Source organism: Bufo bufo, chromosome 3 (genome assembly GCF_905171765.1).
Source record: "Bufo bufo chromosome 3, aBufBuf1.1, whole genome shotgun sequence".
NCBI classification, from domain to species: domain Eukaryota; kingdom Metazoa; phylum Chordata; class Amphibia; order Anura; family Bufonidae; genus Bufo; species Bufo bufo.
Window position 1 is genome coordinate 414,594,553 of NC_053391.1, and position 27,841 is coordinate 414,622,393.

The window sequence follows — 27,841 nt, forward strand, 5'->3', positions numbered from 1 at the left end:
ATCTCACAGGACAGGCACACAGGGCTATTAGGGCCCTTTTACTCTCAGCTGCTGCAAACCTCTCCTTTCACCTGGGATAAAGTGCATAACGTACTTCGCCACATCTTTGGGCGATTTGCGCTTTGCACATTGTCCCATGGGGAAGGAGAGGTTTGTTCTATAAAGGTAAAAAAAAACTAAAACAAAAAAAAAATTACCGGTAAGTAAAAAAGTTAAAAAAAGTTAATATGTTCTGTTCTAAAGTTAATAAAGTTATTGCTTTGCGGCCTGGTTTTTTCTTTTTTGTTTTGTTTTTTTTAACCTTCCAGGTGGACCAACCGATCGACCAGCTGCAGCACTGATGTGCATTCGGACAGAAGCATTGCGCTGCTGTCAGATTACACGCAAGTCGGTGTATGCGGCGCTGCAAGACGAGATTTCTCCTCTGCAGTAAAAGATACGTTTGCCGAGGCATATGAGCTGAGGAGGTGGCGGTGTTCATATACTTTGGCAAACACTTTGTATATATATAAAAAAAAAATCCCGGCAATGATTTATTCATCCACATCGATTGATGTGAATGGAGAAATCTGGTTTGCCAGGGCATACGAGCTGAAGTGGGTATGGATGTTGGGCGGAGCTCCTATGTCCTGGCAGACGCCTTTCCCCTCCTTTTTCTTTTTTTGGCAGAGATTTTTTCATCCACATTGATCGATGCGAATGAAGAAATCTGTGCCGTTCATTTTTTTCTTTCAGCCCAGAGGCTGAACGGAAAAAAAAAATCTCATTACCCGTATGCTCAATATAAGGAGAATAGCAGAAACTCCTAATGCTGGGCATACATGTAATGATTGCGGAGACCCTCAAATGCCAGGGCAGTACAAACACCCCACAAATAACACCATTTTGAAAAGAAGACACCCCAAGGTATTCGCTGAGGGGCATATTGAGTCCATGAAAGATTGAAATTTTTGTCCCAAGTTAGCGGAAAGGGAGACTTTGTGAGAACAAAATCAAAAAAATCAATTTCCGCTAACTTGTGCCAAAATTTTTTTTTTCAATGAACTCGCCATGCCCCTCATTGAATACCTTGGGGTGTCTTCTTTCCAAAATGGGGTCACATGTGGGGTATTTATACTGCTCTGGCATTTTAGGGGCCCCAAAACGTGAGAAGAAGTCTGGTATCCAAATGTCTAAAAATGCCCTCCTAAAAGGAATTTGGGCACCTTTGCCCACCTAGGCTGCAAAAAAGTGTCACACATCTGGTATCTCTGTATTCAGGAGAAGTTGAGGAATGTGTTTTGGGGTGTCTTTTTACTTATACCCATGCTGGGTGAGATAAATATCTTGGTCAAATGCCAACTTTGTATAAAAAAAATGGGAAAAGTTGTCTTTTGCCAAGATATTTCTCTCACCCAGCATGGGTATATGTAAAATGACACCCCAAAACACATTCCCCACCTTCTCCTGAGTACGGAGATACCAGATGTGTGACACTTTTTTGCAGCCTAGGTGGGCAAAGGGGCCCACATTCCAAAGAGCACCTTTCGGATTTCACAGGTCATTAACCTACTTACCACACATTAGGGCCCCTGGAAAATGCCAGGGCAGTATTACTACCCCACAAGTGACCCCATTTTGGAAAGAAGACACCCCAAGGTATTCCGTGAGGGGCATGGCGAGTTCCTAGAATTTTTTATTTTTTGTCACAAGTTAGTGGAAAATTATGATTTTTTTTTTTTTTTTTCATACAAAGTCTCATATTCCACTAACTTGTGACAAAAAATAAAAACTTCCATGAACTCACTATGCCCATCAGCGAATACCTTGGGGTCTCTTCTTTCCAAAATGGGGTCACTTGTGGGGTAGTTATACTGCCCTGGCATTCTAGGGGCCCAAATGTGTGGTAAGGAGTTTGAAATCAAATTCTGTAAAAAATGACCTTTGAAATCCGAAAGGTGCTCTTTGGAATATGGGCCCCTTTGCCCACCTAGGCTGCAAAAAAGTGTCACACATCTGGTATCTCCGTACTCAGGAGAAGGTGGGGAATGTGTTTTGGGGTGTCATTTTACATATACCCATGCTGGGTGAGAGAAATATCTTGGCAAAAGACAACTTTTCCCATTTTTTTATACAAAGTTGGCATTTGACCAAGATATTTCTCTCACCCAGCATGGGTATATGTAAAAAGACACCCCAAAACACATTCCTCAACTTCTCCTGAATACAGAGATACCAGATGTGTGACACTTTTTTGCAGCCTAGGTGGGCAAAGGGGCCCATATTCCAAAGAACACCTTTCGGATTTCACTCGTCATTTTTTACAGAATTTGATTTCAAACTCCTTACCACACATTTGGGCCCCTAGAATTCCAGGGCAGTATAACTACCCCACAAGTGACCCCATTTTGGAAAGAAGAGACCCCAAGGTATTTCGTGATGAGCATAGTGAGTTCATAGAACTTTTTATTTTTTGTCACAAGTTAGTGGAATATGAGACTTTGTAAGAAAAAAAAAAAAAAAAAAATAAAATCATCATTTTCCGCTAACTTGTGACAAAAAATAAAAAGTTCTATGAACTCACTATGCCCATCAGCGAATACCTTAGGGTGTGTACTTTCCGAAATGGGGTCATTTGTGGGGTGTTTGTACTGTCTGGGCATTGTAGAACCTCAGGAAACATGACAGGTGCTCAGAAAGTCAGAGCTGCTTCAAAAAGCGGAAATTCACATTTTTGTACCATAGTTTGTAAACGCTATAACTTTTACCCAAACCATTTTTTTTTTACCCAAACATTTTTTTTTATCAAAGACATGTAGAACAATAAATTTAGAGCAAAATTTATATATGGATCTCGTTTTTTCTGCAAAATTTGACAACTAAAAGTGAAAAATTTCATTTTTTTGCAAAAAAATCGTTAAATTTCGATTAACAACAAAAAAAGTAAAAATGTCAGCAGCAATGAAATACCACCAAATGAAAGCTCTATTAGTGAGAAGAAAAGGAGGTAAAATTCATTTGGGTGGTAAGTTGCATGACCGAGCAATAAACGGTGAAAGTAGAGTAGGTCAGAAGTGTAAAAAGTGGCCTGGTCTTTCAGGGTGTTTAAGCACTGGGGGCTGAGGTGGTTAAATTTTACCTCCATGCCGGTCTTCAGTTTTTGAATGAGATCCTGAATACTTAAGGTTGATATATCCATGCTGTGCATTTTAGGGGTCTGTTGTGGTTTACAATTGTTCGCAGTAACAAGCAACCCAAATCTTTTTGATGGATGATCTTTTTCTTGCCGTATATATGCATTATTAGCAGCGATACTTTCCCCAAGCCTAAAGGGCACAGATTATATCAGATCAGCCACAGTACTTAATGTTAACAAGCTCTGCCTAAGATTTCCAAGAAATAATTTTTTTTAAACAAAACATAATGGGGATCATTTACCAATCCAGTATGCTAGAGGATCATGGGTTTTGTTTAATTTTGAAATGCCATTTGCAAAAAAAAAATTATATTTTTACACATTTCCCACTATCCAGGGGGCATAGCATGTATAAATAAAATGATGACTGAAATCTACACTAGCTACAAGCTGTTGTAGGTTTCATTCTAGGTGTGCAGACAGCTGGAGGATGCGTTCAACTTATTATAAAGGCCTGAGCCTTATTATAAATTAAACACATCCCCTGGTGGAGCAGGGGATATCAAGAAAGGCATAGAAAACCCTGGTCTTGATAAATGTCCCCCATAAACTTTTAGTTTCCTAAGGAAGCAAGCTCTGTAATTTTCACTTCACACAGCAATGCTTAAATATTTAAAGTGACCCCATCCCCCGCCCCCCAAAATACTGTAATTGCTGGATGGTGAAATGCCGTAATCTGTAATTCCTATCTCTTTAAACCTATTTCAATTATTTTCGCTATCTTGTTTACTGCTTAGCCTATTATTACTTTTTGCATTCCATTTACTCACACAAATGCTGGGAAGTCCGGCAGTGGCGCAGCTTCAAATAATATTCGAAGACCAGCTTGAACTCGCTCTCTGTTATCTGAAGTTAATGCAAAAGACAGTGACTGAATCAAACGCTGGTCCTGCAGGGAAAAAACTTACATGAAACAAGGTAGGTGTGAAGGCAACAGATGGGTTTGTTAAAATTAGGGCACAAAAAGCAGATGCAAAATGTTAGCCAAATCTGTATTTAATTACTAACAAAAAAAGGCTGCTAGAATTCCTTCTTTAATTTTCAACAAATCACAGAGATACAGCTTTTTTCAAGAGCAAGTTTCGAAATTAAAGGGTTATTTCCATCTGGATATTTACGGCATATTCACGCGATATGCAATAAGTGTCTGACAAGTGCCGGTCCCACCTCTTTGGAAACAGGGCTCACACAGCGAGTGTGAAGAGGTGGAACCTGCACCTAATCTGAAGAAAGGGAACGGTCTCACTGCTTTCTGCATTCTTAGCTAGTGTAATAGAGTAAGAATACTATCACACTTGCGGCAGAGGATTCCGGCAGGCAGTTCCGTCGCCAGCAATCCGGACGCAAACGGATGGCATTTGTCAGACGGATCCGGATCCGTCTGACAAATTCATTGACATACCGGATCCGTCTCTCCGGTGTCATCTGGAAAAATGGATCCGGTATTAAATTTTTTTTGCATTTTTAAAGGTCTGCGCATGTGCAGACCGGAAAACCGGATCCGTTTTGCTGGGACACTTGATGCCGGATCCGACACTAATACATTTCAATGGAAATTAATGCCGGATCCAGCATGCTGCGGTATTTTCTCCGGCCAAAAAAACGTAAGAGGGACTGAACTGATGCATCCTGAACGGAATGCTCTCCATTCAGAATGCATTAGGATAAAACTGAAGCTTTGTTTCCGGTATTGAGCCCCTAGGACGGAACTCAATACCGGAAAAGAAAAACGCTAGTGTGAAAGTACCCCAACAGCGCTCAACTTTTTTCAGAACTCTCAAAAAGGCAAATGGAGAGTGCTGCACATGTGCGGTCAGGTGATTGGGCGGGCTCCAATCTCTTTCAGACGTTTATGGCATATTCTGTGGATATTCCATTAATATCCAGTTGGGAATCTCCCTTTTATTTGTTAGGACACTCTATATATGATGCCTTATAAGTGCATAAGTTACTACACTAAGAAAAAGAAATAATACATAAATACAGTACATACTCTTAGGTCCTGCCCAAAAAACTGATAAATAAGCACTGCTTGGAAGAGAAAATACTTGGGGTCAATCATAAACGGTCTGGCCCAAATGTAAGGGAATAAATGCTGTGGTGAACAAGTCCACTGTTTTTCAGTAGGGCGAGTTATATTCCCCCAACAGTTATGTGCTATGCTGGGGAATACGACACTGCTTCCTCAGTATACTTGTCTTCAGACATGACCACTAGTGCAAACAGTGGTATGCATACAGACTGCTTGTTAACAAGCCATACCTGCAGTATCTTATAGAAGGCAGCTTCCATGTTTGTGACCAACTGTTTTATTCTGCTCATAACGTCCAAAGTCTTCAGTATAACATCTGAGGAAACATTGCTTAAAACAAAAGCAAAGATTTGTAAAAAAAAAAAGAACGTATCCACATCTGTGTTTGCAATCATATTTAAGAATTTGACGTGTTGAGTTAAAGAGGTTGTCCTGTTTTCTATACTGATGACCTATCCTCAGGACAGGTCTTCAATATCAGATCGGTGGGGGTCAAACTCCCGTCACCCCTGCCAATCAGCTGTTTGAAGAGAAAGCAGCGCTCTTGTGAGCGCAGCCTTCTCGTCACCATTTACCTGCTTGCCGTTGAAAGTTACACTCTGCCTGCTCCTTCCAACTGAAGTGAATGACACAGAGGAGCTGTAATTACACCTGCTCACCGCTGCAATGTTGATGACGAGAAGATAGACAGTGAAGAGAAAGCAGTGCTCGCAAGAGTGCTGCGTTCTCTTCAAACAGCTGATCGGCAGAGGTGATGGGAGTCATACCCCTGCCGATCTGAAATTAATGACCCATCCCGAGAATAGTTCATCAATATAGTAAATGGGACAACCTCTTTAATGCCTATAAGAAGTAAAAAAATATATATGTTCTACATCATTTTCTTCATTGCAAAAAAATCCTCAAAATGTTGATTACATCATAATCAATGGGAAAAAAAAGCAAAAAACAAAAAAAAAACAACACAAAAAAAAGGGGGGGGGGGGGAGACGCTGCTCTGAGCACCTTCAGCTTTCATCGACTCTGTATGGAGTCCGGATTTATGCATAAAAAGTATATAGAATCCATATGCCTCACTCCCTTTAAACAGAGGTATAAAATACTGCACAGAATGATGCTAAACCAGGCATGCTCAGCCTTCGGCCCTCCAGCTGTTGTAAAACTACAACTCCCATAATGCCCTGCTGTAGGATGTTCGGGCATACTGGGAGTTGTAGTTTTGCAACAGCTGGAGGGCAGCAGGTTGAGCATGCCTGTGCTAAACGAAACATCAGCAATTTGGAATAGTCTCATTAACAACCCCTTGATTCAATGTGTTATCAGGCTACCCCATGGTTATGCAGCTACATAGTTAGGGGAAAAAAACATAAAAACTTACGAGAGTTCAGCATCCACCATTTTAGACCCAAAGCTGGAGTCTGCCCCACTGAAGGCGAACTGGTAATCTACAAGAGCAACACATCTGTTGACAGCAAGCTTTGTGGCGACCCGGGATTTTAATGTGTCTTCGGTACAGAGCGGTAAAGTAAGGTTAAGGAGAAGAGCTGTAACTGTGGGATAGTATGTACTGACCCACTTGACCCAGCCGTTTTACACTTAATCAGTATTTTGGATCGTAACCACAAACAATATAATAAAAGTGTATCCTGCTGAATGTAAATGTATACTTATCTTCTTTGCCTCCACTCTTCATTTTGGCTTAAAAATGGCTGTAAAATATTGATTAACTAATTATTGTGGTGAAAATCTAAATTCTTTATATTTGGCAGGTTTACAAAAATAAGCTGGATGAAAGGATATTGATCAATACGTCTGTTGATTTCACCATTCTTTCACATTTCTTCTTTGTTAATTGTTCATCCAAGGAAGGATCAGGAACATGAAGTTGCTCAAGGATAACAGGCAACAGAAGATCGACAAACCTTTCTGCAGACTGGCTGGTCCCAGTGTCAATGGCATCCTAATAAGAAGGCAGAGAGGAATGAACAATCAAATCCTTACTGAGGAAACATTTAATGGCTTTTCTGGGATTTTAAAATCCTTAGGATAGGCCATCAATCTCTGGATCCTGTGTTATCTAATCTATCTACCCGTCTGTCCGGTCCAATCTATCCAAATCTGTCTAATCCGTTTAATCTATCTACTCTATGTTAGGTGATATCGGTCAGTGTAACCCTGCTTGTAATGAAAAGCAGATAACTGCAATAAAGAGATCTGTACAGAACAAGAAGTGGTGACTATTATGTTTAGTGACCAAAAACTTCAGGATTGTATGTTTAACATATAGACATTGACATGGAAAAAAATAATATTATATGTTAAACATAAAAACATGATTTACATAGGTCATTTTCTGATGACACATTCCCTTTAAGTAACTTAACGACAAAGAGCAAGCATATAATAATGAAAAATAAAAAAATAAATAAAATTGCACCATATAAGTCTTTTCTCCAAATATTTACTAGTATGTATCAGAGGAAAAGAAAGGACCAGGTCATGGCACCCTTTTTATTTACAGATACTCTTGACAATTGTATAAAAAACATATCAAATTTGAAAGGAAAGGTAGACAATTACTGTAAAAACTTCCTTGAAGAGCTCCAGTGCCAGTACTGCACAGTTCTGAGGAGCGTCCAGTGCTTGGCTGGACCAATGAACAAGAGCCACAGCAGGCTCAGCAGACTTTGTACGTGGCCCAAGTCTCCCACTCCCTGCAGAAGGCATACTCGATTGTTCTAGTATAGTCTGTCGCAGTATGTGCCGTAATTTGGGGTCCGAGCAGAAAGCCAGCAACAATTCTAACACCTGAAAAATACAGAACTTTAGGTGAGAATTCATTTTATGGACACATGTAGAAGATATACTATTCTCATCACGTAACGCCATTGATTGCTGAGGCACCTGAAATACAAGAGCACATATGAACACGTAGCACCACATAAACAGGCGTGAATCCAGAAGAGCCAAAAGGTTGAAATATGTCCTTCTCCAGCATGGTTTAGTATCATAAGGCCAGGTACTGTATCTACCGTCTCCATGTGGACTGTAGCCTTCCATCATATGAGAAACTTGGAACTAGCTCAATGTTCACAGCGGATTTTCAGTGCACACATATATTTTTTGCACAGTCTATATACAGTAGGCAGCAAATGCACGCTCATTTATACATAAACACTGGAATAGGAGTTTACCCACTGCTGAATGGGTCTTCACTGAATGCTTACACCAACCATGTTCTCTTTAAAGGGTTTCACCAGATTTAACCCTATTAAGGTAGCTGACATTAGCAATGTGCTAACGTCAGCTAAACCTAACTAGCCTATTCCTACTTTTATCTATGCCCCCGTTACGCCAGAAATCTAACTTTTATAATATGCTGAGCCTTCTCCCACCTTTGTCGCCTCCCTCCAAGTCCTGATTGGCAGGGCCAGGCAGCGCTCGCATCTGTCTGCCAGCCCTGTGCTCTGGTGAAATCTCGCGCCGTTCAATACTGAACGGCGCAGGTGCAGTAAGGAAGCTTGCAGCCTGCAAGCATCTTTCCCTCACCGCGCCTGCGTCGAATACTGAACGGGGCGAGATCTTACCAGAGCACAAGGCTGGCAGACAGATATCATAGCATATTATAAAAAGTTAGATTTCTGGAGTAACGGGGTCATAGATAAAAGTAGGAATAGACTAGTTAAGTTTAGCTGACATTAGCACTTCGCTAATGTCAGCTAGCTTAATAGGGTTAAATCTGGTGACAGAATCCTTTTAAGTTATACGTAAAAGGTCACATAACAAAAGCTAACCAGCCATCCATCAAAATGTATAGGCAGCAGGTAAATTATGTATTCAAAAAAATGAGTGAAGGGGGAAGCTCCTAAGAGCTATTCATTAGAAGGTATTATGATTAAGTAATACTGATGAATTTGTGGATCACCGAGTGGGGTAGAGCATATTAAGAAAATTACCCTCAAATAATGCAGAGAATAATTATTGGTCAACCTAACAGGAAAAAAATGTGTTTAGGTGACAAATGCTCTTTAAAAGGGAATGTATCACCTCATGTTTTACAAACTGAAACCAAATACTGAAGCATATTTTTTTATTTATTTTTTTATTTCATTTGCCTTCATTTTCTAAACATAGATTCAGAGATTTACTTTACCTCAGCCACATGGACAAAGGACAGGAGATAACTCACTGCTTTCTCTGGGAAAGCTTTCTAGTTATGCTCTGTGACAGATCTCTGTTTGCAGAGGTCATTATGCAGAGAGGGGGAGGTGATGAGCTGTAACCATCACCTTCTATGAATGGTGGATCCTGTGTTATCTATAAACCGGTGTTACCTTTCATTGTAATCCTGCCTGTGAAAAAGAGATAACTGCTAAGAAGTAATCTCTACAGAACAAAAATAAATGAGTCTATTAGGAGGCCAATAATAACTAAGGTTTTTAGAATATTTTTTTTTTTTAATAAATCATCACTACACACATCCTTTACATAAATAAAAACACAGTCTTCCCTGCGTTGCCAGTCCTATTAAGTCCCAGTTCGTTGAGTCAGCAATCGTGAGCCAAAACCAGGGGTGGGTTAAAAACGCAGACTGTGTGTAAATCTTTGCATTATACCTTATCTCTGTGTAGTCTCCAGGTTTTAGCTCACAATTACTGTCCAAATACTGACCAAAATACTAACGTCTGAATTAGGCCTAAGATAAATAGGTAAAATACCTTCATAGCTGAATCAGGATCCTTGCCATGTAGGAGTCCCAGCACTTGAATAAGACATGAATTGAAATGTTCATATCTAAGGTAATGCAAAACAGAAAGGAGATTTTACGTAAAAAGTCCACACAATTTGATAATTCATACGCATTATTATTAGTTCTTATTGAAGTGAATTATCACTGCTCCTATATACCACCAAAGTAGCAAAAAATTACCTCTTTATAAAAAAATAAAATGGTGGGATCTATTAAAATATGGTTTTGTACTCTCCGAGTTCACATCGGTGTGGATTTTTCCGTTATTCTGTACCATAAGAATGCCATTTATTTGAATGGGTTTTAAGAATAACTTGTGCTCAGTTTGTGTTTAGTGTGTTAGTTTGTTTGTTTATGGAAAATAAGTCTGTTGTGAACTCAGCCTTAAAAAAACACATATGAATACACAAAATGCATTAAATCCTACCTTGATAAATAATCTGCAACTTTGGGGTTTTTTAACAAATCCATAAGAAGGTCCACTGAGTATTTTCTCGTTAAAGTACCATCCCCATTGACAAGAATGTTAAATATTAACTGAAATGTTTGATGAATATTTCTGGAATGAAAAAGCTATAGAAAGATATAGAATTCAAATGGCGAAACTGTAAAACTGTACTGTAAATCACAATTCGATATATATATATTTTTCACACATTATATAGACATGGTTTAATTTCCTTCTTTTAAAAATTTCAAGTTAATAGCAACCCTAAACATTCAGGTGAAACGTTAAAAATTTGAATATCGTGCAAAAGTTCATTTATTTCAGTAATGCAACTTAAAATTAGAATATTGTGAAAAGGTTCAATATTCTAGGCTCAAAGTGTCACACTCTAGTCAGCTAATTAATCCATATCCCCTGAGCAAAGGGGACCTGAGATTGTGACTTTGGGGTTTTCATAAGCTGTAACCAATTATCATCCAAATTATAACAAATAAAGGCTTGAAATATCTCGCTTTGCATGTAATAAGTCTCTCTCATATATTGGTTTCAACTTTTAAGTTGCATTACTGAAATAAATGAACTTTGCACGATATTCTAATTTTTCGAGTTTCATCTGTAATGGTTTCATTAACTATTACTGCTCTAAATGAAGGGGGAAAGCCATCATGGTGGTGATTTGCTGAGTAACTGGGACTGTTCTTTGGATCTCCAATCGCTTATGGTGTTATGAGTAAATGAGTTACAGCACATCAGAGATACTTCCTCTGATAGTACAGGAAAAAACACAGAGGTTAAAAACCCCACCCCTTTTCCTCATCGCCACTGTATTTTAACGGAAACCAGGATAAAGGGTAGAACCAAAAAGATTATTATAGAATAGAAGGGCGGGAAATATGTGCTGTCAGAGACTTTCAGGAAACCCAGAACCGGTGAGTGTAATACTCATTTCCCCAGTCGTCTCCATGACAGCACATCAGAGAACTAACAAAGTGAAAAACTCAGGGAGGGACTACATATCCTCATTGACAAATACATATAGACCCTCTTCCAAGTGGCCGCCCTGCAAATCTGCTCTAAGGAGGCAGAGGCCCTTTCAGCCCAGGAGGTAGACTTAACTCTTACTGAATAGGCTATGAGAGAAGGAGGAGGCTCTTTACCAGAGGCTCTATATGCTTTCGTAATAGCACTCCTTATCCAACGGGCTATGGAGCTCTTAGCTGCTTTCCTGCCTCTATTAGGGCCAAAAAACTGCACAAATAGATTTTTGTCTATCCTCCAATCTCTGGTAGCATCTATATAACAAAGAACTGACCTTCCTACATCTAAATTATGGAATTTTGCTTCCTGCTCATTCCTGGGGTTGGCACAGAATGAGGAAACAAAAATATCTTGGGACCCGTGAAAGGTTGATACTACCTTTGGGAGGAAATTGGGGTCCAGCTTAAATATTAGCTTATCCCCTAGGACCCTAAGGACCTGGATGGATAGGGACTGAAGCTCACAAACTCTCCTAGCAGAGGAAATTGCTACCAGGAAAACCGTCTTAAGAGTAAGCCACCGATTGAGCCTATAGATTCTCTGTCTAACGGGGAATCTGACAAGCCTAAAAGAACTGTATTCAGGTTCCACGGAGCTACCATATTCTTAATTCTAGGCTTTAGCCTATCTGCAGCTTTTAAAAACCTAGAAACTCAAGGGACATCATAAAGACTAGTGTTGTAGAGGGCACCCAGGGCAGACACCTGTACCCTTCGAGTGTTCGGGGAGATACCCATATCCAACCCATCCTGAAGGAAATCCAGAATGAGAGGGATATTGGGAGTGGACTGGTTAAACCTGTCCCCACTCCAAGAGGCAAACTTTTTCCACACCTTAAGATATGCCCTAGAGGTATTGACTTCCTGCTGAGCATTGGGGTACCCACCACCCTCTGAGATAGACCCAGACCTAGGAGGATGGACTGTTCAGTAACCAGGCTGATAATTTGAATAGCCTGGGGTTCGGATCGTTGAATGGACCCTGCGTTAGGAGGTCCTCCACCGGGGGAAACAGGATTGGATGCTCCCGGCTAAGGGATCTCAGAAGACTGAACCAGCCCCTTCTGGGACAAAAGGGAACCACCAGGATTAGGGTACATTTCTCGGTCTGGAATTTCTGCAGGACCTTCAGAATCATCAGAATTGGCGGAAAGGCATAGACGAGACCCGAAGTCCAATCCTGAGTGAAGGCATCTACCGCTACACAGGGATCCCTTGGGTTGAGGGAGAAGTAATGAGGAACCTTGTGGTTTTTCTTTGAGGCGAACAGATTCAGACCCGGACTGCCCTACTGAACCTGGCTCCTCTGAAAGAGACCATTCGCCTGGATCTAGCCTCTGCCGACTGAGAAAATCTGCCCTTAGATTCAAGGAGCCCTTTAGGTGCACCGCTGCAAGAGATTTTAAATTCTTCTCTGCCCACGAGAATATCTGTCTTGAGAGATTCTGCAGATGACCGTGCCTTGTTCCTCTGTGATGACGAATGAAAGACACTGCTGTGGAGTTGTCCGAGTAGACCAATACATGACAGTTTCTTGACTGGGTCCGAGTTGCTTTTAGACCCTCCCATATTGCCTGAGGTTCCTTGTAATTGGATGACATCCCCCTCAGAGGTTTGGACCAAGTCCCCTGTAAGGAACTTCCAGCTGTAAGGGCGCCCCAGCCCTAGGAGCTGGCATCCGTTGTCAAAGAGAAAACATTGTCCTGATTCCAGAAGACCCCCATCTGTAGATTCTTGTCTCTGAGCCACCATTGTAAAGATATTTTTACTTCCCTGGTTAGAGATATCCTCTGGTCCAGGGTTAGCTGTGACCTGGTCCATTTCCTGAGGATCAGATCCTGCATGGGTCTCATGTGGTATTGGGCACAGGCAACCGCAGGAATGCAGGACGAGAGACAACCCAGCATTTTCATGCCTTCTCTGACCGAGCAAACAGGATTTCCCAGGAATTGCTGGATTCTAATCCTCAGATCCTGGACCTTCCGGGAAGGTAGAAAAGATTTCTGGAGGACGGAATCTAGAAGGATGCCCAAAAATACTCTTCGACTGGCTGGACTTCTCCCAATTGACTATCCAGCCGAGATCCTGGAGATGAGAAAGGATCACCTGAAGATGTGAATGAAGAAGAAGATCCGTATATTCTGCTACAACTAGAAGATCGTCCAGATATGGAACTATTAGTATTCCCTTCCGGCTTAAGGAGGCTACTACCTTTGCCATGACTTTGGAGAAGATGAGAGGGGCAGAAGATATTCCGAAAGGAAGGCAGTTGAACTGATAATGATGAACTCTTTCTTCCAGCTGTTCCGCAAATCTTAGATATTTCCTGGATTGAGGATGGATCGGGATGTGGAAGTAAGCATCCTTAAAGTCTATCGTGGCCATCATAGCCCCCTTCTTGATGAGTTTCACTGCAGACCTTACGGTTTCCATTTTGAACCTGCGATAGGTGATAGGTTTGTTCTGTGGCTTCAAATTTATTATAGTCCTGAACTTGCCGCTTGGTTTTCGAACTAAAAACAAAGGGGAATAGTGACCCATTCCTATTTCCTTGCTGGGAACACCCTTCTACTGCCCCTAGGCATAATAGCTCTCTTATGCCGTCGGACAGAAAAGACACCTGAGATAAGGGGAGCCGGGTTAAAGGGAACCCGTCACTTTCACAAACCATCCCAAGCCGCCAGCAGTACCTGGGAGTAGCCAGCAGCGTGTTTCCAACAATAGTTTTCTTCCTGAAGGCAGATGAAGCAAAAGCTCAGAAAACGTTCTTTTATCCCCTGCCCGCAAAATGTTCTGGACATGACTGACAGCGCTTATGCACGAGACTTAGGCTGCCTTTGCCGAACAGCCGGCTGTCAGTCACAGGCGAAGGGGCAGGGAAGGGTGCGCGGTTACCTTGACTTGAAGCAAATAGGCCGCTGCCCCCTGGACTTCAAGCAGGACTAGAAAATCATGCGGGCAGGGGATAAAAGAAAGTTTTCTGAGCTTTTGCTTCATCTGCCTTCAGGAAGAAAACGATCGTCGAAAACACTATGCTGGTTACTCTCAGGTAATGCTGGCGGCTTGGGATGGTTTTTGGAAGGGACAGGTTCCCTTTAAGGAAAATTTTTGTGGAGGAAGAGATTCCAACTCTATAGCATAACCCTCTCTTATAATGTTGATAATAAAGGGGTCTGCGATTACTTGATTCCAGGAGTCTATGAAGGAGCTGAGTCTTCCCCTAACCCGGATAGCGTCATTGTTTGGAGGAGGTGGCGGAAGGATCCCCTTTATTGGGATTGAAAAGGAAATTTCTTCCTTCCCCCCCCTTTTGAATAGCTCCACCTTCCTGATTTCCCTTTATCTGTTTTGGAATCTTGATACTGTGGTCTATTCTGAAAAAAATGCCTCTTACTTTTAGATCTGTCCTCGGAAAACTCTTTTTTTTACGGTCGGTGGCCATGGAACGGAAGAGAAATCAGCTTATTTTTGGATGTCATGTCCCCCGACCAGGCCTTCAGCCAAAGGACTCTTCTATGTGTATTAGATAGGACCGCTGTATGGGCAGTTAATCTTATGGACTGCCCTGAGACGTCTGCATAGAAGCTAGTGGCCATCCTTAGTAGAGGAAGGCTATCCAAGATTTGCTTGCTTGGGGTTTTATTAATTAAATGGAGTTCTAACTGCTCTAACCAGACCTTTAGGGTACGGGCCACACATGTCGCAGCTACACCTGGTGTTAAAAGCTCTGCCGTGGCTTCCCACGTCTTCTTAAGAAGGCTCTCCGCGTTTCTGTCCATAGGGTCTTTCAACTGTGCAGCATCCTCAAAGGGAAGAACCGTGCGTTTTGCGACCTTAGGTACAGGTGCATCGACTCTAGGGATTGACTCCCAGTTTGTGCAATCTGCTTCGTCAAAAGAATACCTCCTTTTAATGCCACGGGGGACGAAGGAACCCTTTTCAGGTTTATCCCATTCAGCTTTAATTAACTTCTGTACATTATCCAGCACCGGAAATACAGATCTATGCCTTTCCCCCAGACCCCCAAATATCTCCTCCTGAACTGTTCTGGGCTTTGCAGGAATTTCCATCATGATCGTGGCCCTTATAGCTTTAATTAACTACTCGATGTCTGAAGGGTTAAACAGAAATCTCCTGTATTCGTCATCTTCATCAGACTCCTGGGTCATAGCCAAGATCTCAGGATCCGAACGATAAGGATTTACTGAATCGGAATCACTTCCCACACTAATAAGATCTCTAGAAATTCCCGGTCTAGGGGGAGGGGGAAGCATCCGTTTTTTTGAGAGGCCAGGGCAGATTGAACCTCCTCCCTAACCATGGACCTGATGTCATCCAACAGGCTAGAGGACTCATATTTCACAACCGAAGCAGTACATTCCTTGCACAGCGGTTTAGGGCCAGAAGAGGGCAGACGTTTCAAACACAAGCCGCACTTCCGGGTCCTAACCTTAACCGAGGAGGAAGACTCCTTTTCTTCCTGAAACATATAAGGGAGAGAAGGGTCAACCACCATAGGGCAATAATAAACAAGAAGGGTGCCTGACACAGGCTACTCACTGGACCCTGGGTGGATGAAGGCTCCGATCCTCAGCCAGGTGTGGTAGGGGCACTCATGTTCAGCAGGTCCCGTCCACCAAATTCGCCACAGGCACAAGCCGGAGCGAGAACGCTGGGCGCCATCGGCAGCCGGCATTAGCCCTCTTCTACGAGTGCCGGTGTGACGTCATGATGCAAAGCCACACCCCCTCTGCGTCAGACGTCACTACTCGGCGGCTGGAGGGAAGCACATCCTAGCGTCGCTCCAGCCGCCATCCACTCCGCATATAGCCCCCCCTGGACCGCCCCAGGAGGAAACTTTGTCGGGGCCACCAACATCCGCAGGGGCCTAGGCACAGACCTTTGCAGGAGGAGCCGACCTCCGGTCTGTATAAAAGATGCGCAAAGAATGATACTGCCAGGAACCCCATAGAGCTCCCAGCACCTCTCTGGTCTTCCTTCCCTGGCAGGACAGAAAAAAACATTGGCGATGAGGGGAAGGGGTGGGATTTTTAACCTCTCTGTTTTTTCCTGTCCTATCCGAGGAAGTCGATCTCTGATGTGCTGTCATAGAGACGACTGAAGAAATAAGGATTCACTTTTTTTTTTCCGAAGAACTATGGGGAACTTAAAATCTGATCAATAGTGAGAAGCTTAAAGCCTCTTCTAGTAGAAATTAAAGGCAATTAAACAAAATGGAGAGGTGCTTGACCTTGGCAGGACAGCTGTCTGCAGCCAACACACACTTCAGAGTACTGACTGAAGTTCAAGAACACAAGGAATAACACACTTCTTTGCTATCAGCAGTGTCTTCTCCAAATATAGAGCTTAAAGCTGCCACATGAGAAGAAACACACAGCTATAGCACTGCAGGTATTCAATAAGTTATCATACCACCCTTGATTTTCCACACCATCATTTGCTCCTCAACTTTGGCATTAAAGCAAGTCAATATTAGGCTCTGTACTTTTACAGCTGGCTCCTAGATCCGGCCAAGACTTCCCTGGCATGAGCTTAACCCCTGCAGGACCCTGACATTTTTAGCAAATCTGACATGTGTCACTTTATGTGGTGATAACTTTAAAACACTTTCACTTATCCAGGCCGTTTTAAGACTGTTTTCTCGTCACATATTGTACTTCATGACAGTGGTAAATGAGAGTCAAAATATTTCATTTTTATTTACAAAAATAATCTAATCTAAAAGAATCTAATTTACAAAAAATTTGGAAACAATTGCAAATTTTAATTTCTCTACTTTTAAAATAGATAGTAATATCTCCAGGATAGTAGTCCAGGATGCAGTTTGGTTTAGGGATAGTGGTACCTCATACAGGGGCAGAGGAGCTTCCATTCCTGTGAACGGTAGTCAGTACAAGGACATCCCTCTTGTACTTGTACTTGACCACTAGCATGTTTTCATGGCAGAGAACCCTGCTGTCGCCCTTCCCGATTGGTTGCTCCAACAGGGACCTAAGGAGGCCTCTCCGATTTATGCATACTGTGCAGCAAGCCACAGTACCTATGGAACTTAGGGACTTAAACAGTGTTAGGCCCTATGCACACGAACGTGTGCACCCCGTGGTCGTGCTGCAGCCCGCAATGCACAAACACAGTCCGTGGGGCAGCCACAGCGGATCACGGACCCATTCACTTGAATAGGTCCGCGATCGGCCGTTCAGCAAAAAGATAGGACATGTTATATCTTTTTGCGGAACGGAAGTACGGGACAAAACCACACGGAAGCACTCCGTAGTGCTTCCGTTCCGCACCATTCCGCATCTCCGGACCCATTCAAGTGAACGGCACCCGTGTATTTTGGATCCGCAAATGCGGTCCACAATACGGCAACGGGAAGCACACGTTCCTGTGCAGGGGGCCTTACACTGGTGTAATAGTTATCCACATAGAGGTGGTAACACCAAGGCCCAAACTATTTTCCCACTAACTCCTAGAATGGGGGAATGGCATTTTGAGAGTTCAGTGTCTTTTCCTTCGTAAAACATGGAACCTGTGGATGTACCCAGAGATACTCCCACACCGCTTAAACATTTTATTGCCATACCTAGCCTTCTTTCTGGGTAGGTATTGGCAGAATTTTACCCTCCCTTTAAAATGTATACAGGACTCCTCTATGCAAAAAATAATAATAAAAAAATCGGGGGTGTACACAACAGCAAACTTGGTGCTAAAGTGGTCGAGGACATGCCTAGTTTTAAATATACAGTCAAATCTTGGGTCATTTTGGATGAGCACTGTGGAATATCATTGTAATGCAGAAATTTCAGAATCAATTTGAATCGATTCCAGGCCATGGTCACTCTCTAAATTGTGTGGAGTGTGGTTTCAAAACATCTGCACTCTAGTACTGTTCAATTTCTAGCTTTTTAACAAAGCCCATATGCAGCACAAGCCCTAATAGCGTCATAATCTCTGCAGCGTTAACTGGGGTCCACATCAGGGGTCAAGCATATGAGGATGTTAGGCAATAAATTAGTTTGGGCCATCATAAAATGTGTAAAATCCGCAAAGAAAGAAACACACACAAAAAAATATATATATATTTCTCTGAAGCAGATGGATAGGGACTTAGGGAACAGGATTCAGAGATCACTTTTGCAAATGAACAATATGATTGATCAATACATCAGTGCTAGGAATGCTTTGGTGGTGCACCACAAGTCCCAGCAGGCCAACATTCAGCACAGAGGGACACAGAACATCTCATTAGAATGAAATATCACTGTATACAAAAAGCCACTAACCACAGAACTAAATGCCTCTGATAAAATCTAACTTTTATTCTAAACGTTTAAAATAAATCAAACTCCTTATATGAAAATACATTCTCACAGATAATAAATGCTTGTTGCATATAGATGCCAATAACTCTTATCACCCAAAATATTTTGATGGATATACCGTTAGTCTTTCTTACAGTACTGAATGGGTGGAGTCCGGCAGAATAATGGCAGACGGGATAAGCATCTTCTTTCCCTGAGGTGTCTATGTACCTCCCCTGTCTACAGTCAGAGCACCCTCCCCGACAGTGGCGACCCCCCAGAAGATTCACATTATACTTTAAACTGCTCCTTTTATATACCAAACTAGTAGACAGTCCTTCCCAGGACAGTGACTGTAATAGAAACTGCATCCACTTAAATGGGTTGTCCGGGTTCAGAGCCGAACACGGACATATCCCTGTTTACACCCAGGTAGCCCCCCTGACATGAGCATTTCATGCTCCAATGCTCTCCCTTGCCCTGCGCTAAATCGTGCAGGACAAGGGCTTTTTTTTTTTTAAGATCCGGTGATGTACCAGGCTCTCTATGGGGAAAGCTAGGCAGGAGGCGTCTGCCTAGAAGTGAGCCCGATGATGTCACCAGCACAAATGAGCGGGCTTTAACTCTGCCCTAGCCTGTAAAAGCCTCCGCCTAGCAGAGTAAAAAATATAAAAACAGAGCCCTTGCGCAGAGGAGAGCAAGAAATGCTCCGATGGTCATATCAGGGGGGCCGGAGGGGTGAAAATGGGTATATGTCTGGGTTCCAACCCCTTTAAGGGCAGAGTTCTTGCTCCAGTACGACTGCAGTCTATATAGAATATAGAAATGTCACTGCGAAGTTACTTAGTGGAATTAGGAATTTGGTTGCAATGCAAAGGCACAACCCCTAACGTGGAGGTCCCTATGCATATTGCTCCACTGGCCTACTTTCGTAGACACTGGTGGAATCTGCCCATATTACATCACGCTGTACATCCCTGTACAGGGCTTTCATGTGGGCGCTAAATGCAGCAGGAGAGGCCAGCCACAGGTTAGTGAAGCGGCTGAGCCAAACGTGCAGGTTAGTCTATCAGGAGCCGCTCTCTGCTACACTGTTGAGTGCAGGGCACAGTGGAGGGAGTTTTGGAGACAACTTTCTCCCCCTACTCCACATCATATTGTACATTCCTATACAGTGTTTTGATGTGGGCACTGAGTGTAGTATGAGTCGCTCTCTGCTACACTGGTGAGTGGCTGGCATGGCATCATTCTCCCTCAACCTCCACCACCTGGTTGGTGACTGTGGGCCACAGCAACCTCCGCAGTAGCTGTCAAGTTCCCCCTGTATTGGTCCAAATATATACTGTATTTTCCAAACTATAAGACACACAGGAGGTTTAGACAACAAAAATTTTTTAATAAATGTTTTCCACTTATTAAATCTTCCCTTGTTTAATGAAGTGGAGGGATCAAGATCAGTAACTTATACATACACACACACACACACACACACACACAGCTCTGCTGCATACACACCTGACAAAACACAGCCCTGCTACACAGCCAACATACAAAAACACAGCTTTGCTACACAGCTGACATATATACACACAGCACTGCTATACAAACCTAACACAGCTCTGCAACATCTATATATTTCTCACACAGAAACACACACGTATCATTATTAAAAGATCACATTTCTCTATAATTACACCACAGTACTCTCTTCCTGGTTCTGGCCCTGTGACATCGTCAAAGGTCCTTTAGCTTCCAGTGACTGGAGTTTTCATCTCCTTTCACTGTATCTCAGGAGCTTTCTTCATCTCCATGTCTGTGTTCCTCTTCTTCCTCTCTTTGATCCGGCAGAGCACTGTACGAGTGCTCTGCTGGATCACTAAGTAAGCAGTCAGGGAGGTAAATGCCTCAGCATGTCATGTGGTCATCCAGCCACATGGTGGCAGTATTTCTGTTAAACAGATATGAGTATCACACTCACCGGTAATCCGGTTTCCTGGAAGTCTCCATGACAGCACAAACCGAGATTGCCTTCCTCTGATAGGACAGGAAAAAGCACACAGAGGTTAAAAACCCCACCCCTCATCGCCAGTGTATTATAACAGGACTAGGACAAGGGGAAGAACATAAAACTAGTCAAAATAGTCTATTGACAAAGAAAAACAAGGGTGGGACAAAGTTGTGCTGTCATGGAGACTTCCAGGAAACCGGATTACTGGTGAGTGAAATACTCATTTCCCCAGTAGTCTCCATGACAGCACAAACTGAAAACTAACAAAGTAACTAAGGGGGGGGGGGACTACAGCACCTAGGACCTTACGTCCAAAGGCCAAGTCCTCGTCAGCAAACACATCCACCCTATAATGCTTGGTGAAAGTGTGGGCCCTCTTCCAGGTAGCTGCCCTGCAGATTTGTTCTAACAAAGCAGAGGCTCTTTCAGCCCAAGAAGTGGAGACCGATCTGAGTGCGCTCTAAGGGATGGAGGAGCCTCCTTACCGGAGGCTTTATAGGCCTCGGAGATGGTGCATCTAATCCCGCGGGATATAGAGCTCTTAGCTGCCTTCTTACCCCTATTTGCACCTGCAAACTGGATTAAAAAAAAATTGTCGATACACCACTCCTCTGTGGCGTGTAAATAATGAAGAACTGAACGCCTAACGTCTAAATTGTGGAATCTAGATTCCTGCTTGTCTTTAGGGTTAGGAAAGAAAGACGGGATAACTATATCTTGTGACCTGTGAAAGGAAGAGACCACTTTGGGGAGAAAACAGGGGTCTAATTTGAAAACGAGCTTGTCGTCTAGCACCTTGAGGAAGGGTTCCTGTATGGACAGGGCCTGGAGCTCGCAAACCCTCCTTGCGGAGGATATGGCCACTAGGAAGATGGTTTTCAGAGTGAGCCACTTAATAGATAGGGAGAGAAGAGGCTCAAACGGTACATCCGACAGCCCTAAAAAGGACGGTGTTAAGGTTCCATGGTGCGACCATATTCCTGACTTGGGGATTTAGTCGATCTGCCGCTTTCAGGAATCTTGCTACCCAGGGGACCTCATAAAGGCTGGTATTATAGAGGGCCCCCAAGGCCGACACCTGGACTCGCAATGTGTTAGGAGCAAGGCCCAAATCCAACCCATCCTGGAGGAATTCCAGGATAAGAGGGATATTAGGGGTGGACTGGTTGAACCTGACTCCGCCCCAGGAGGCGAACTTCCTCCAAACTTTGAGGTACCCTTTGGAGGTGTTGGACTTCCTACTGAGTAAGAGGGTCTTAACTACTCTTTCAGAGAGCCCTAACCCTAGCAAGAGGAATTGCTCAAAATCCAGGCGGACAGCTTGAGGAGGTTGGTATTGGGGTGCGGTATGGGACCCTGGGTTAGAAGACCCTCCTCCAGGAGGAAACTGATGGGATCTTCCGGGCTGAGGGACCTGAGGAGCCCGAACCAGCTTCTCCTGGGCCAGAATGGGACCACCAGAATCAGTCTGCACCTTTCGGACTGAAACTTTTGGAGCACTCTTGGGATTACTGGTATCGGGGGAAAGGCGTAGACTAGGCCCGTCGTCCAGCTCTGGGTAAAAGCGTCTATTGCCACACATGGGTCTCTTTGGTTGAGGGAGAAGAAATCCTGAACCTTGTGATTCTTTGCTGATACGAACAGGTCTAGGATGGGACTCCCCCAACGATCCCGAATCTATTGGAAAGCGGTCTGGGACAAAGACCATTCGCCTGGATCCAGACTTTGCCGACTGAGGTAATTCGCCTGGAGATTCAGGGATCCCTTCAGATGTACTGCCGCAAGGGATTGTAGATTATTTTCTGCCCAAAGGAAGATTCGGTCTGAGAGCTTCTGGAGGTGACCGTGTCTTGTTCCTCCCTATTGCTGGATAAACGCCACAGCTGTGGAGTTGTCCGAATGGACCAGGATGTGGCGATTTTTGGCCTGTATTTGGATGGACCTGAGGCCTTCCCAAACCGCACGGAGTTCTCTGTAGTTGGAGGACATCCTTCTCTGGTCCAGGGATGATCGATACCTATTCCATTGTTTTAGAACCAGCTTCTGTAAGGGTCTCATATGAAATTGGGCCCAGGCTATCGCAGGGATGCAGGAGGTGAGATGGCCCAGCATTTCCATGCCCTGCCTTATTGAGCAACGGTACTGCTTGGTGAAGTGGAGGACCCTTGACTTCAGCTTCTGTACCTTTAGCGGAGGGAGAAAGGATTTTGAAGAGCTGAATCCAAGAGAATACCCAGGATTACTTTCCGATGGTCTGGGAACATGTCGGACTTCTCCCGGTTGACCAACCAGCCCAAGTTCTGGAGGCGCAAGAGAACCACTTGGATGTGTCTGTGAAGGAGATCTGAGGTTTCCGCTACTATTAGCAGGTCGTCTAGGTAAGGGATGATTATTATCCCCTCCTTGCTTAGGGAGGCTACGACCTCCACCATAACCTTGGTGAATATGCGGGGTGCCGATGATATGCCGAACGGGAGGCACTTGAACTGATAGTGGCGGACTGTCCCACCTTGCTCCACTGCGAACCTCAGATATCTTCTGGAACGGACCTGTATTGGGATATGGAAGTATGCATCGGAGGGGTCTATTGTAGCCATCATAGAGCCCCTTTTGATGAGCTTCACCACTGACTTGAGGGTCTCCATCCTGAACTTGTGGTAGGTGATGTGTTTGTTCAGGGGTTTTAAATTTATGATGGTCCGAAAATTGCCATTCGATTTCTGGACCAGGAATAAGGGGGAATAATGACCCCTCCTCAATTCTCCGGCAGGGACCCTTTCTACTGCCCCCAGGCGTAATGAGTTTCTTACACCCTCGGATAAGGGAGACTCGAGGCCCCTGGTGAGCTTGGTCAGGACAAACCTCTGCGGAGGAAGGGAATCCAGTTCCATAGTGTAGCCATGTTCTACGATGCCTAATATATACGGATCCGTGATGGTTTGTTCCCAAACCCCTAGAAAGGAGCTGAGCCTTCCTCCGACCGGGTTGATGTCATTGTTTTGATGAAGAGGGAGAGGGATCTCCCCTGTTGGGATTAAGGAAAAAAACTTTCCTCTCCCGCCTCTCGTAAATCCGCGACCCTCACGGCTCCTCCCATCGGCCCTGGGATCCAGCTGGGGCCTCTGAAAAAACTGTCTCCTGGACTTGGATATGTCCTCTGGAAAGCCCTTCTTACGGTCCGTGGCGTTCTCAAGGATCTTGTCCAGGTCGGACCCGAACACGTATTGACCGTGAAAGGGTAGAGATATCAGCCTGTTTTTTGATACGGTGTCGCTCCGACCAGGCCTTAAGCCACAGTACCCGTCTGGTGGTTTTGGACAGGACCGCCGTGCGAGCAGATAGCCTAACCGATTCTGCAGTGGCATTGGCGAGGAAGAAAGTGGCCTTCTTCAGAGGAGGAATACTGTCCAGGATCTCCTCCCAAGGGGCCTTATTCGCTATGTGGCGCTCTAGTTGTTCAAGCCACACACGTTGCTGCTACCCCCGGTTTTAGGAGAGCTGCTGTAGCCTCCCAGGTCCTCTTGAGCAGACTCTCGGGTTTTCCTATCTAGAGGGTCCTTGAGCTGCGCTGCATCCTCAAAGGAAGGACCGTTCATTTCGCTACCTTAGCAACGGGAGCATCCACCCTGGGAATGGCCTCCCAATCGGCACAGTCCGCTTCGTCGAAGGGGTATCGCCTTTTGAGGCCGCGTGGGATAAAAGGAACCCTTCTCCGGCTTCTCCCATTCTGCCCGTATCATCTTCTGGACATTGTCCGGGACCGGGAACACCGATTTGTGCCTCTCCCCTAAACCCCCAAAAATCTCCTACAGGACTGACTTGGACCTCTTAGGGATCTCCATCCTAATAGTGGCCCTGATGGTTCGGATCAATTCTTCGATATCCTCTGGGTTAAAGAGGAATCTCTTGTACTCGCTACTTTCTTCCAATTCCAGAGATCTAACAGAAGTCCCCACATCTAACAAATCAGAGTCGGCCGAGTCCAGGTCACTCCCAGAGTAGTCAAGGCCTCTGGAAGAGGGTGGTCTACGGCCCTGGCAGGACTTAGGTATAGGGGAGGCAGGGGGGTCCCTAGCGGCCAACGCTGATTGGACCTCTGTTCTGACCAGAGTCTTGATCTCCTCCATAAAACTAGAGGACTCCGCCTTCACCACGGTAGAGGTGCAGTCTTTACACAGTAGCTTGGACCCTGAGGAAGGAAGGCGCTTAGAACAGACGCCGCACTTCCTGGGTCTGGATTTAACAGAGGAGGTAGACTCCTTTTCTCCCTGTAACACACAAGGGAGGAAAGGGTCAACCACAGCAGGGCAAATATGCAATATGAAAAGGTGCCAGCAGGCTACTCACACCGCCCAGAGTGGTAGGGGGCTCAGGACCCGAGCCAGTTATGGTAGGGACGCTCATCTTCTCAGCTCCCGTCCACTTGAGTTGCTGTCAGCAGGTAGGGTGAACTGTGGAGGCCTCAGAGCGGTCCGAATCGGCGTCCCTTTTTGAATTTGGCGCCGGCCGCGGCCTCCGTGACGTCACAACGCTGGCCACGCCTCCCGGCGTCTGACGTCATCACCCGGCGACTGGAGGGAAGCGCGTCATAGCATTGCTCCAGCCGCCCTTACCGCACTGCTTCAAGTCCGCCTGGGCCGCCGCAGAGGGAACTTCGCCGGGATCACCATGAATGAGGGTGACCCGGGCATAGACCACGCCTGGAGGAGGGAAGAGCCGGACCCCGGAACCGACCTCTGGGAAGAAAAAAAAGGTAAAAACCGAAAAAAAGGACTAGGGAACCCAGAAGAGCTCCCAGCACCTCTCTGGCATTCCTTCCTTGACAGGACAGGAAAAACACTGGCAATGAGGGGTGGGGTTTTTAACCTCTCTGTGTGCTTTTTCCTGTCCTATCAGAGGAAGGCAATCTCAGTTTGTGTGGTTAATGGAGACGACTGGGGAAAAAAAATATATATATGAGAAAAAAAGTCAAAAAGCCAGCAGCACTCCAATGTAATCAAAAAATCAACATGGTTTATTTACCCAGTGTCAAATAGCAGCGACGTTTCAACCACTTGTTGCAGTCTTTCTCAAGCTATGTGAACATGTGTTACAACAGCGGTATATAAAGATGTGTCAATTCATTACATTAAATATCCAATTAAAATAAAAACAAACAATCACAATTCATAAGAGCCATGTTTAAATAAATACATATTCATCAGCATCAATGTGAAAAAGATCTTAGGTTCCGTGTTTTAGAGCAAGTACAGATGGGCAGACGTGGTGGTGACAGGAAAGCTCTCCTTAAAAAGCGAGAATTATTTTGGATATTCACTTTGAAGACACTTAAACCAAACGGCCTGAACGTTGACTTCAGGGTGAATTGATGGTGTCTCTCTCCGTGTTTCGTGTTGTTCTCCTTCCCTGGTGTAGTCCTTTTGGACATGTGTGTAAATAACTATGCTTACATTTTACAAGTATGTTATAAAATGAGTAATAATTTCTCTCTCTTTATAAATCCCTCTTTAGATTCAGCTACGAGTTACAACTCCAGTGGACACCCGGTGTGATGATTTGAGCATCAGCTACCCACATTCTGTTTTCTCGATATATTGTCAATAATTATAGGATGGCCATATTTATATAGTACTATACATGTGTCAAGCTGTAGATTGCAATTTTTTGTCTACCTTTACATATGACTATCTGTGATATCTTTTGGAAACATTGAGATGGTGGCTTCCTCCTGGCCCTGGGGGTCACACTGCGTCCGTTTTCTATATATATATATATATATCTGTCATACGTATGGATTTGTTTGAGTTCTTTTGGGCGCCGTTGACGGTTGGACACAGTAATTAGTGCCAACATCTTTGCCTCCCCACAACAGTGATGACCTGACGGCTGAACCGGTCGGTTCTGACTGTGAGAAACCTTCAATCCTGCGGTTTATATTATTTTATATAGTTTGCTAACTGGTTTTGTAAGTTTTTAATCAACACCACATATTGGGAACACGTGTATTTTTAATCATCAATTATATTCGATCATGCACTTTTGCCATGTATTTTTGCACGAGGCACTGTCACTTTACCTGCACTGTATGGATTTTCACATTGATGCTCATGAATATGTATTTATTTAAACTTAGCTCTTATAAATTGTGATTGTTTTTATATTAATTGGATATTTAATGTAATGAATTGACACGCCTTTATATACCGCTGTTGTAACACATGTTCACATAGCTTGAGAAAGACCGCAACAAGCGGTTGAAACGTCGCTGCTATTGGACACTGGGTGAATAAACCAAGTAGATTTTTTGATTACATTGGAGTGCTGCTGGCTTTTTGACTTTTCTCCATTGAATGGGACCCTAGTGCCGATTCCTATTGGCCTGATTCTGCACCCGACTGTTAGTGTGCCGCGTCTTTACTCTCTCTCTATATCTATATATATTTTATATTTAGATAACACTTACTATATTTAGGCTACTTTAACACTAGCTGTTTGCTGGATTTGGCAGGGTTCAGCAAAAACGCTTCCATTACTAATAATACAACCATCTGCATCTGTTATGAACGGATCCGTTTTTATTATCTTTAACATACCCAAAACGGATCAGTCATGAACTCCATTGAAAGTCAACGGGGGACAGATCAGGTTTCTTTTGTGTCAGAGAAAACGGATCCGTCCCCATTGACTTGCATTGTGGGTCATGACAGATCAGTCTTGCTTCGCATCTTAGGACGCAAAGCAAACCGCAGCATGCGGTTTGCTCTCCGGTATGAGAATGGAACGGAATGCATTTTGGAGCATTCCATTCTGTTCAGTTACATTTTGTCCCCATTGACAATGAATGAGGACGGAAGCGTTTTTTTCCCCCAGTATTGAGACCCTATGACGGATCTCAATACCGGAAAATATTAATACTACTGTGAAAGTAGCCTTACTTAAATTACAGCAGGTGTATGATTTTGGGAGCATGATGAATATACCATCACACTGTAAAGAACTGGAAAAAATGCAAACGTCCGTCATCGCCAACTATTTGCTTATGACAATTGCAGTAATTCCACAGATAGGA

At 43.9% G+C, this 27,841-nt stretch overlaps 1 protein-coding gene across 2 annotated transcripts in view; it reads right to left on the reverse strand.

Moving 5' to 3' along the window:
- The window catches only part of CIP2A (cellular inhibitor of PP2A), a 74,738-nt gene that overhangs the window by 12,919 nt on the left and 33,978 nt on the right, over nt 1–27,841 (reverse strand). Inside the window, exons 7-14 of one of the 2 annotated variants that reach the window (XM_040424913.1) lie at nt 10,385–10,530; nt 9,926–10,001; nt 7,788–8,015; nt 7,008–7,167; nt 6,586–6,727; nt 5,438–5,537; nt 3,946–4,064; nt 3,119–3,305 (exon numbers count right to left, since the gene is read on the reverse strand). In XM_040424913.1, the coding sequence (XP_040280847.1) occupies nt 3,119–3,305; nt 3,946–4,064; nt 5,438–5,537; nt 6,586–6,727; nt 7,008–7,167; nt 7,788–8,015; nt 9,926–10,001; nt 10,385–10,530 (1,158 nt within the window). The remainder of the gene's footprint in view (nt 1–3,118; nt 3,306–3,945; nt 4,065–5,437; nt 5,538–6,585; nt 6,728–7,007; nt 7,168–7,787; nt 8,016–9,925; nt 10,002–10,384; nt 10,531–27,841) is intronic. The other variant, XM_040424915.1, reaches the window with a different exon arrangement.